Source organism: Tupaia chinensis, unplaced genomic scaffold, assembly GCF_000334495.1.
Source record: "Tupaia chinensis unplaced genomic scaffold, TupChi_1.0 Scaffold000146_1, whole genome shotgun sequence".
In the NCBI taxonomy this organism is placed as follows: Eukaryota; Metazoa; Chordata; class Mammalia; order Scandentia; family Tupaiidae; genus Tupaia; species Tupaia belangeri.
In genome coordinates, this window is record NW_006159616.1 from 11926379 (window position 1) to 11937921 (window position 11543).

At 45.0% G+C, this 11543-nt stretch overlaps 2 protein-coding genes across 6 annotated transcripts in view; one reads left to right on the forward strand and one right to left on the reverse strand.

The window, feature by feature from the left end:
* FBXO44 (F-box protein 44) overlaps positions 1 to 11519 on the reverse strand; it is an 18766-nt gene extending 7247 nt beyond the window's left edge. For all 5 annotated transcript variants that reach the window (XM_006145329.2, XM_006145327.2, XM_014586573.1 and 2 more), the window contains exon 1: positions 11448 to 11519. The gene's annotated coding sequence lies outside the window, so the exon portion shown is untranslated. The remainder of the gene's footprint in view (positions 1 to 11447) is intronic.
* Positions 11137 to 11543, forward strand: part of FBXO2 (F-box protein 2) — an 8820-nt gene continuing 8413 nt past the window's right edge. The window contains exon 1 of the mRNA XM_027770676.1: positions 11137 to 11536. Within this exon, the coding sequence (XP_027626477.1) occupies positions 11137 to 11536 (400 nt within the window). The remainder of the gene's footprint in view (positions 11537 to 11543) is intronic.

An 11543-nucleotide genomic window follows, 5' to 3' on the forward strand; every position in this document is an offset into this window, starting at 1 on the left:
CCAGAGGGATTGCCACACTGCAATCCCTTCTCTTCCATGTTCCTCTCAGGATTTTGGGCACACGGGTACATGTGCTGGGTCTAGGACTCGAACTGCAGTTGGCCATGTGGACATTCAGTGCCTTAATGACCACACCACCTGCTAGCCCCATCCACTCTATTTACTCTGACAATCCCTTCTTTTGGTCAACCTCTCAGCAAGCCAAGAGTATAACCAAATAGTCTCGTGTTATTCTCTGTTACCACTGTTGATGTAGTCACAGAACAAAGAGTTATTAGGCATTGTCATCATCAGCCATTGTGTTGGGATGTAAGGCCACACAGTCATCCGTATTCAAAATGACAGTCACCACAGGCATGAGTGGTCACGTTGTTGAATTCCCCACGTTGTCTGATCCTGATGGCAGTGACTGTGGTTATGTGAGTGGCTTCTGCAATGCATTTACAATCTTTGAGAGGATATACTGCACTAGGGAAGTAAACAGAACAATAAGGAGAGTAATAGCCAACGACTGAAAAGTTCCCTGCAGCAGAGGTTTCCAGGAGCCAAGGTTTAACCAATGAACCAAATCAACGGAGGATTTAGTACCAATCTGATGAAAGATTTATATTTGTTCCTTAAGATTTCTTAAGGGAAGACTGGCTCCATGGCCTGATGGTTAAGGCAGCTGGGTTCCATCTGGCCAACCTGGTGATTCAAGGCCCAAACCTGGCAGCCAGAGAAACACACCAGGAAGGAACATGTGTGAGTCCAGAATCTCGACAGAATGGAGATATGGAGGAAAGGACTGGGCATGACCATTCTCCATGGAGGGTACTTTCTCCCTTTCCCTCCCCCCTGTGAATCCGTCTCTCGCTGGCAAGTGAATATATCTTCTAAGAAATTAAAAGGTTAAGAGAAAAAAATCCCTGAAGGAAACAATCAACTTTTAAATTTATTAACATAGAAACATTTTTTTTTTTTTGAGAAGTTTTTGCTATAGGGCGCGTACACTCGCCAGACAGAGACTAACTGCTGGTCCCAACATAGAAACATTTTTATTAATAAGAGTACAAGGGTTTTTTTGGGAACCAGCAGTTAGCATAATGGCTGTGCACGGACTCCCCACTACGCCCCCAGGGGGATCGCAATCCCTTCTCCTCCATTCTCCTCTCGGGATCTTGGGCACGCACGCACACGCGCCCAGTGTGAGTTTAAGCCTCCGGGTCTGGGACCCGAACCACGGTCAACTACATGGGAGTCCAGCGACATAGCCATTATGCTAACTGCTGGTCCCGATATAGAAACATTTTTATTAATAAGAGTACAAATTTTTTTTCCTGTTGAGCTGTGATGGTATCAAGAACTTTTCGTTTGATGTACCACTGATGCTAAATTGCTTCTTCTTTTTTTTTTTTAAGGGAATTCAAAGTATTGTTTTATTAAAACAAAAGAAAAACAAAGGTTACTATTTGGAGCAAATTATGGCTTTCTGAGAGTCTAGGGGACAGCTAGTCATGAGGACTTCTAGACTTGACTTTAAAGGATCTTTAGGTGGTGAAATGAAGACAGCAGTTGAATGTCTCTGGCTATGTCATCGGGTGGTGTTGGGTGAATTTTCTGATGACCCATATAGTAGCAGGCATGACGCTGTCCATACATGATCTGTTGCAGTGATTTAAAAAAATATATTTTATTTAACTTTATTTAAATCTGACCAGAGAGGGAAGGAAGGAAAGCGAGCGAGCAAGCAAGCTGCCAGGTCCGAGACTCAAACTGCAGTCTGTTGTGTGGGAGTCCAGCGCCTTTAACCACCACGTCACCTGCCAGCCCCATACAGTGATTTTTTCATTTAATTGCCAGAAGGTGTATGTATTCACAATCAAGAGACAGAGAGGAGAAAGCACCCCCTCAGTAGGCTGTGGTCACACCACAATCTCTTCTCTATTTCTTTTCAGGATTTGGGGCATGAATGCACTGGTGCCCAGCGTGTTTTTCAAGTTGCCAGGTCTGGGACTCAAACCACGCAATGAGCCATGTGGGATGCAGCTGCCTTCTCCATCACTGCACTGGCTGGTCTAATGAGCAATGTGGGATGTAGCTGCCTTCTCCATCACTGCACTGGCTGGTCCCCTTTAAAGTTTATTTCATGAGAGAGAGAGAGAAAGAGAGAGAGAGAAAAGGAGAGAGAGAAAGACAGGGACCCTCTAAATGGCCTTCAAGCTGTAGTCCACCCTCTGCCTCAGCAGGCCAGGGTCACAGGCACATGTGCGCAGCATCTGCAGATGTACAGAAGCCCTGGGAAGCAAACCTGGATCCACGTGCATTATCACCATGCTCCATCAGCCCTGGGGCTGGGATCTGAACATGGCTGGCCATGTGGGACCTGGCTCCCTTAAGCACTAGGCTACGAGGCTGCCCTATAGTGATTTTTTGGAGTATAAAGTCATTTAATGTTTCTCATTTTCATTTTTTTTGATGCCTGAGGGCATGTGCACATGGGGTAGGGGTGGTACCCTTCAACAGAGCCTGGTAATGCTTGCAATCCTTTTTCTATTAATTCTCTGTCCTGTCAGGATCATGATTTTTTTTTTTTTAAGAGAGTTTTTTTTTTTTTTTTTTGCTATAGGGTTCATGTGCTCACTGGAGACAGAGGAAGAAAGCGAGAAATTACCTCCCGGGGGAATGCCCACACCACAGTCCTTTCTCCATTCCCCTCAGGATTTTGGGCACACACGCACATGTGCCTAGCATGAGTTTTAAGCCACTGGGTCTGGGACTATGTGGGAGTCCAGTGATGTAACTGTTACGCCATCTGCTGGTCCCTGGATCATGATTTTTCAAGTCACTGGGGGTTATGTGAGATCTGGCTTCCTCTGCACTGCGCTTAAGCACTGTATGGTGGGGCTGACCCTTAAAGTCAGTTAGGTTTAGCATGTAGGGCTTGGGAAAGGGCAGCTTTCATTTTTAGTGAAACTAGAAGAAAGATCAGGATTTAATTCAGTTTGCAGGGAGATAACAAAATGTAAAAAAAAAAAAAAAAGAAGACTAAAATTTGATAACGGAGGGCAGCAGGTGGCGTGGAGGTTAAGGTGCTGGATCCCACATGACTGACTTTGCAGTTTGAGACCCAGACCCACCAGCGGCAGCTTGAAAATCGTGCAAGATGCGTGTGTGTGCATACTTAAAATCCTGAGAGGAGAGTAGAGGAGAAGGGGTTGTAGCTTGGCCATCTCCCCGGGGAATGATGTCTCACTTTCCTTTTCCCACACCCCCTCACTGGCAAGCACATGTGCCCAATAGCATTAAAATGCAATCTTTTTGTAACAGTTCTTTCCATTTTTATCTAAAGTAATTACAGTAAGATTAATGTTTTTAGAAAATAAGTCCAGTTTAATTGAACTAGACTTACTATCATAATCATTGAATTAATTATTTTCATAAGTATAACAAGAATAGTAATCTAACGTACAGGTTTAAAAAATTCTATTTTGGTAAGAGCTTTCGTATTATCCAAGGGGCTTTACTGACTTTCTATCAATCAACCTTAGCTTTTAAACAACTCTTTTGGTAGTGAGATGTCGTAGATAAGACCTTTAAAAACCTCTCTAGGCTAAGAAACCAAGCCAAGAACTTTTCCAATTATGTTCTGACACAAGAAAAATAGATTAAAAACATTTTTTTTTTGGTGCTAGAGAGCACATGCACTTGCCAGAGAGAGACCAAGAGACAGAGAGAGAGGGAGAAGAGAAAACATCACCCCGCCTGCCCCGCAATGAGAAATGGTCACCCCACAATCCTTTATCCTCCATCTCTACCTCTTTTCAGAATTCTGGACACACATACACGTGCCAGAGAGAAACAGGAAGACAGAGAGAGGGAAAGTGAGAAATCCCTTTCTAGGGTGGGAGATGGCCACACTGCAATACCTTCTCCTCCAGCCTCCCTGGGATTTTGGTACATATGTGCCCACTAAGATTTTCAAGGTGCTGGATTTGAGACTTGAACTGTACAGCTGGCTATGTGGGATCTAGTGCCTTAACCGCCGAGCCACATGCTGGCCCAACATACAACATCTTAATATAAATAATGAGAACTACAACTGATAAGATTGTACCAGAATATATCAGATTTTTAGGAATTCCTATAATTTTGGAACACTCATGAATAACAAATATAACTTAAAGAAATTTTAATATGACTTATTCTGATAATGTTTTCCATTTATTTATTTTTATAAGAAACTTTTAAACATTTTTATTCAATTTTATTTATTCATTCATTTATTTTAATTTGACCAGGGTGAGGGGCAGTGAGAAAGCAAGCCACCAGGTCCAGGACTTGAACTGTGGTCAGACATGTGGGAATGTGCAACCTGCTAGCCCCTGCTTTCTATTAATTTAGCACATAATACAGTTTAATTAGTTTAATATCTCTATTTTTTTAAAGAATTATTTAATTTTATTTATTCACTAACTTATTTTAATTTGACCAGAGAGAGACATACAGACAGAGAGAGAGAGCGACAGAGACAGATAGAAAGCGAGAAAGCAAGCCACCAGGTCCAGGACTCAAACCACGGTCAGCCATGTGGGAGCATCCAGCACCTTAACCACCATGCCACTTGCTGGTCCCCAGCATCTCTCTCTATTTTAAATTGCCAGAGGGTACATGTGTTCACCAGAGAGAGACAGAAAGAGCCTTCCCAATGGGGAATGGTCATGTATCAATCCCCCCACCCCCCTTTTCTCCATATCATCAGATTTTGGGCAGAAATGCACACATCTGAAATGCATGCCCTAGGGGACCAGCAGGTGGCATGGTGGTTAAGGTGCTGGACACTCCCACATGGGCAACCACAGTTCAAGTCCTGGACCTGGTGGCTTGCTTTCCCACTTTCTCTTCCTCTCTGTCTTTCTCTGGTCAAATTAAAATACATGAATGAATAGGTAAAATTAAATAATTAAAAAATTCTTTAAAAAAATGCATGCCTGAAATGTTTTTGAAGTTTCAGGGGCCAGTTCTCCAACCACAGTCAGCAATGTGGAACCCAGCTCCCTGGGCACAGGATTTAACAGCTATGCTAGTGGGCTGGACCAACATCTCTCTTTCTACTAGGAGAAAAATAATTTTTTCCCCAGTTATTTTAGGTATTCTTCTAGAAACTTCTTAAATTAATCTGAGGTCAAAGAGACTTCATTTAAAATGTGCCTCAGTCACAGTGTTGCAGGCAGCAGGGGTGCTGCGTCTGCTGGAGCCCATGCAGGAAGGTCCCAAATTGGTGACCTAGGGTCTGCCTGAACACAGTGGGCCTGCCTGGGTGCAGCTGGGATCCTGGCTGGCTACAGGGCTGGGCAATGTGGTGTGAAGACCCTGTCAAGGGTTTGCCTCTCTCCCTGTATTTTTCTTTCTTTTAGAAAATAAATTTAAAAATTAAGAAAGACTTCATTTAGAATTTATTTTGAAATCAAATCAAATGTCAAAGGTTTAAAATACTTGATTAAATAGAATCAGAACTCACCCTGCAACAATACCAAAGTGACAAAATATATATATATATATATTTTTTAGAAAGGCTTTTGCTATAGGGCTTGTGTGCTCACCAGAAAGACAGAGAGACAGAAAGCAAGAAATCACCTCCCAGGGAGGATGGCCATGCTGCAATCCCTTCTTCAGTCTCCTCTCAGGATTTTGGGCATGCATGCACATGCACCTGGCATGAGTTTCAAGCTTCTGGGTCCAGGACTCGAACCACAGTTGACTACATGGGAGTCCAGTGACATAACGATCATGCCATCTTCTGGTCCCGACAAAAGATTTTAAAAACAAATACAGAAAGTTACATAGTTGTGAAAACAAAACAAAACACACTTAGCTCTTTGAATATTTTAAAGACTGACTTTTTAAAAAGTCATCAAAGACAAGACTTAATAAAAGACAACAGGAAGCATAGGAAACTAGCTTAATAAAACCTAACATCTCTGTTTTTAGGTCAATTATTTAAATAGTAGAGACAAATACTAGATTTATGGCTTCTGTTTAAAAAATTTAGCCATGTGGGACCAGCAGATGGCTTAGCGGTTACATCACTGGACTCCCACAGGGCTGACCAAGTTCAAGTAAAGTACTCAGAGGCTTGAGACTCATGCTGGGTGCATGTGCGTGTAAGCCCAAAAATCCCAAGAGATGAGAGGAAAAGGGATTGTAGTATGGTCATTCCCCCTAGGAAGGGTGATTTCTTGCCGTCTCTCTGGCTCTCTAGCAAGCGCAAATGCATATTGCAAAAATCTCTCTTAAAAATAAAATTCTAGCGGTGGGGGGGGAATGACAGCAGGTGGCATAGTGGTTTTGGTACTAGATGCTTGAAAATCACCTTGGGTGGGACCAGCAGATGGTGTAGGAGTTACGTTGCTGGACTTCCACATGGCCAACTGCAGTTTGAGACCTGGACTCGGTGGCTTCAAAAATCATGCCCGGCGTGTGTGTGTGTTTGTGTGCGTGTGTGTGTGTGTATGCCCAAGATTCTGGGAGGGGAATGGAAGAGAAGGCATTGAGGCATGGCCACTGCCCTTGGGGGCGATTTCTTACCTTCCCTCTCACTGTCTATTTCTCTCTCCAGTGAACACATGTGCCCTAAGGCAAAAATCTCTTAAAAAAAGAATAAAAGAAAATCATACCAGCCATGTGTGCATGTGTGCCAAAAATCCCAGGAGGAGAATGAAGAAGGGATTGCGGCATGGCAGTGAGCGATTTATCTTTCCAAGACTCTTATCTCTCTCAGGCAAGTGCACCAGAAACCATTAAAAAGAAAATTTTAGGGGCTAGCAGGTGGCATGGTGGTTAAGACACTGGATTCTGATATGGATAGCTGTGGTTCAAGCCTCAGACCTGTTGGCCTGCTTTCCCATTTCCTCTCTCTCTCTCTCTGTCTTTGGTCAAATAAATAAATAAATAAATAATAACAAATAAAATAAAAACAATTCTTTAAAAACAATTTTAGCTCTGTGTCAGGCACAATAATATAAAACTCACTAGTTGAAGAGCCAGTAGGTGGCATGGTGATTAAGGTATTAGACTCCCACATGGTTGACTGTGGTTCGGGTCCTGGACCTGGTGGCTTGCTTTCTCACTTTCCCTTTCTCTCTGATCAAATTTTGAAAATGGTAATAATAAATTAAAATAAATAAACAAATAAATAAATCTTTAAAAAAACCTCACTAGTTGGACCTAGATTTTATTTTTGGCAGTTAAAGTGGTCTGTTGAGACAGCAGGTATCACAGAGGTTAAGGCAGCTGGGTTACACATGGCTGACAGTGCTGACAGTGTGGCTTGAGTCCCAGACTTGGAGGCTTGAAAAACACGCCAGGGGCATGCATATGTGTGTGTGTGTGTGTGTGTCCCCGAAATCCCAAGAGAATGGAGAAGGGATTGTGGCATAGCCATCCCCTCTCCTGGGGGGCAGGGTGCTTTCTCTCTTTCTCTCTCTAATGAGCTCATGCACCCTGTAGCAAAAACTTTAAAACAAAAGTTCAGATAGCAAAAGCCTTTTAACATTTATAGGAAGAACATTAAAAAAAAATCATTTATTTTTGATCATTCATTTATCCATTTTAATTTGACCAGAGAGAGACACAGTGAGAGTAAGAAAGAGAGAGAGAGAGGGAGAGAAAAGTGAGAAAGCAAGCCACCAGATTCTGGACTCAAATTGTCCAGTGCCTTAGCCACCCCGCCACCTGCTGGTCCCCGGGAAGAACTCTGAATAATTTTTTGGGGGAGGCCAGCAGGTGACATAGTGGTTAAGGTGCTGGATTCCCACATGGCTAACCACGGTTCAAGTCCCAGATCTGGCAGTTTGTAACTCACGCTGGGCACGTGTGTGCATGTACCCAAAATCCCAAGAGGAGAATGGAGGAAAAGAGATTGGGCATGGTCATACTCCCTGGGGGGGGGGTAATTTCTCACTTTCCCTTTCTCTGTCTCCATCTCTCTGAGCACATGCACTCTATGGCAAAAACCTTAAAATAAAGAATTTTTACTTTCCAGTTTATTTCTACATAAAAAGTCTCTTTGATGAGTTGTTTCTCTTAAGTCTGCATTGTAAAGATTTAGACATCTCTAAGGCACAAAGAAAGGATGTAAGCGACTAGCCTGGTTACTCCCTCCGTTGCTGAGTGGCTCTTTTTCTCCTGGATAGCCCATTTTGACATCACATTGAGGCATATAATGGTTTAAATAATTTGATAAGGAGCAGTTTACAAACGGGAATAGCAAACCAAAAAAGGTTTAGCGTTCCAATGAGAGAATATCAGAGGTAAGGGGAACATGTTAAAGCAAAATGAAGAAATTATTTAACTGGTTTGTAATGACAAAGTTGCCTTTTTATTTAGGCACCTTATTGTAAAGTCACCAGTCACATAATTATATGTTTGTTGGCTTCTTATGATTGTCTGGGGTTAAGTTTTAGTTCTGTCTAACATAAACATTGATTAGAAATGACCAGTTATGTTTGCAAATCAAGCGACATTGAGGCCCTTGGGAGGCCTAACGGGTTTTAAGCTCAGGGATTTTTTTCAGGTCTGCTCGCCATTTTAATTTACTTTAACCAGGAAAAGAGCTCCAGACGTCTGTGATTCTAGGGCCAGCCTTTTTCTATAGGCGAGAAACCGCGCCGGGCACTACAGGCTGCCAAGAGCCTTCTGGAAACTCTCCGGTCCTCAAAACGTGATGGGGGGGGGAGTCTGGAGGATGAAGTAATTATCGCTGTTTCCCACAGAGGTTCAAAGGCTCAAACGACTTTCTCAAGATCGCAGGGGAAATGATCTTTCTGGCCGGGACTGGCGTTGAAGGTGGGCGATGGCGAAGGGCCCTTCCTATGTCCCCGTCCCCACCCCCACCCCCGGGCCTGGGCTCCAGCCGCAAGTTCCCCAGCGCGCCGCGCAGTGCCATTCCTACATTGTGGTTTTCAAATGCCCCGCAATGTCGAAGCCCGGACTTTTGCGCATCGATCGTTACCTCCACCCTGGTTCCCACCCGTGTGGCTGAAGCGAGCGCAGCCTGGAGAAGCCCTGGGCCTGGGCCCTGCGGGCGCCTGGCCTCCCGCCGCGCACAGCAGCCCAGCCCCGCACCACTGACCCCGGCTGCCACGCCCCCTCCCCCGCACTCGCCGCGCCCCTTCCCCTAATGATATTAGTTAAGGTTGTTTAGGCAGTCTTTGCGTGTCCTACTCAGCCTTCTCCTACACATGTAGTGTAGAAGTAAATCTAATGATTTCTATCAAAAGTCAGGGGCTTTTGCCAACTGTGATGTTTTCTCATGCCCTGCTACTTCTCCCTCTGTGGAGAGTAAACAATGCAGAGCCTTCTCATCCATGGGCAGAACATGCATTCATGGCTACTGACTAGTGTACATGTGAAACTGCCACCGCATCAGCCCCTTCACCTGTTTCCAGAGCCACACCTGAGCCTCGCTAAAGTCAGTGGTGTACAGCAGCCCTCATTTTCCCCATTTCATAGGTAGCAAAATGGAAGTCTAAAGATATTAAATGTTGGGCCAGCTGGTGGCCTGCTGGTTAAGACACCTGAAGCCCACATGGCCAACTGTGCAGCTGGAGTCCCCATCAGGATGCTCGAAGAACATGCCGGATGTGTGTGTGTATGTGTGTGTGTGTGTGTGTGTGTGTGTGTCCCCGAAATCCCAAGAGAATGGAGAAGGGATTGTGGCATAGCCATCCCCTCTCCTGGGGGGCAGGGTGCTTTCTCTCTTTCTCTCTCTAATGAGCTCATGCACCCTGTAGCAAAAACTTTAAAACAAAAGTTCAGATAGCAAAAGCCTTTTAACATTTATAGGAAGAACATTAAAAAAAAATCATTTATTTTTGATCATTCATTTATCCATTTTAATTTGACCAGAGAGAGACACAGTGAGAGTAAGAAAGAGAGAGAGAGAGGGAGAGAAAAGTGAGAAAGCAAGCCACCAGATTCTGGACTCAAATTGTCCAGTGCCTTAGCCACCCCGCCACCTGCTGGTCCCCGGGAAGAACTCTGAATAATTTTTTGGGGGAGGCCAGCAGGTGACATAGTGGTTAAGGTGCTGGATTCCCACATGGCTAACCACGGTTCAAGTCCCAGATCTGGCAGTTTGTAACTCACGCTGGGCACGTGTGTGCATGTACCCAAAATCCCAAGAGGAGAATGGAGGAAAAGAGATTGGGCATGGTCATACTCCCTGGGGGGGGGGTAATTTCTCACTTTCCCTTTCTCTGTCTCCATCTCTCTGAGCACATGCACTCTATGGCAAAAACCTTAAAATAAAGAATTTTTACTTTCCAGTTTATTTCTACATAAAAAGTCTCTTTGATGAGTTGTTTCTCTTAAGTCTGCATTGTAAAGATTTAGACATCTCTAAGGCACAAAGAAAGGATGTAAGCGACTAGCCTGGTTACTCCCTCCGTTGCTGAGTGGCTCTTTTTCTCCTGGATAGCCCATTTTGACATCACATTGAGGCATATAATGGTTTAAATAATTTGATAAGGAGCAGTTTACAAACGGGAATAGCAAACCAAAAAAGGTTTAGCGTTCCAATGAGAGAATATCAGAGGTAAGGGGAACATGTTAAAGCAAAATGAAGAAATTATTTAACTGGTTTGTAATGACAAAGTTGCCTTTTTTTTTAGGCACCTTATTGTAAAGTCACCAGTCACATAATTATATGTTTGTTGGCTTCTTATGATTGTCTGGGGTTAAGTTTTAGTTCTGTCTAACATAAACATTGATTAGAAATGACCAGTTATGTTTGCAAATCAAGCGACATTGAGGCCCTTGGGAGGCCTAACGGGTTTTAAGCTCAGGGATTTTTTTCAGGTCTGCTCGCCATTTTAATTTACTTTAACCAGGAAAAGAGCTCCAGACGTCTGTGATTCTAGGGCCAGCCTTTTTCTATAGGCGAGAAACCGCGCCGGGCACTACAGGCTGCCAAGAGCCTTCTGGAAACTCTCCGGTCCTCAAAACGTGATGGGGGGGGAGTCTGGAGGATGAAGTAATTATCGCTGTTTCCCACAGAGGTTCAAAGGCTCAAACGACTTTCTCAAGATCGCAGGGGAAATGATCTTTCTGGCCGGGACTGGCGTTGAAGGTGGGCGATGGCGAAGGGCCCTTCCTATGTCCCCGTCCCCACCCCCACCCCCGGGCCTGGGCTCCAGCCGCAAGTTCCCCAGCGCGCCGCGCAGTGCCATTCCTACATTGTGGTTTTCAAATGCCCCGCAATGTCGAAGCCCGGACTTTTGCGCATCGATCGTTACCTCCACCCTGGTTCCCACCCGTGTGGCTGAAGCGAGCGCAGCCTGGAGAAGCCCTGGGCCTGGGCCCTGCGGGCGCCTGGCCTCCCGCCGCGCACAGCAGCCCAGCCCCGCACCACTGACCCCGGCTGCCACGCCCCCTCCCCCGCACTCGCGGCGCCCCTTCCCGCCGACCTGCGCTGGTTCTCCGCTGCGCGATTCTGCTGGGCCGCTGGGGCCGAGCAGCCTGGGCCTGCGGACCGATGGAGGGGCCCCCCTCCTCCGCGCCAG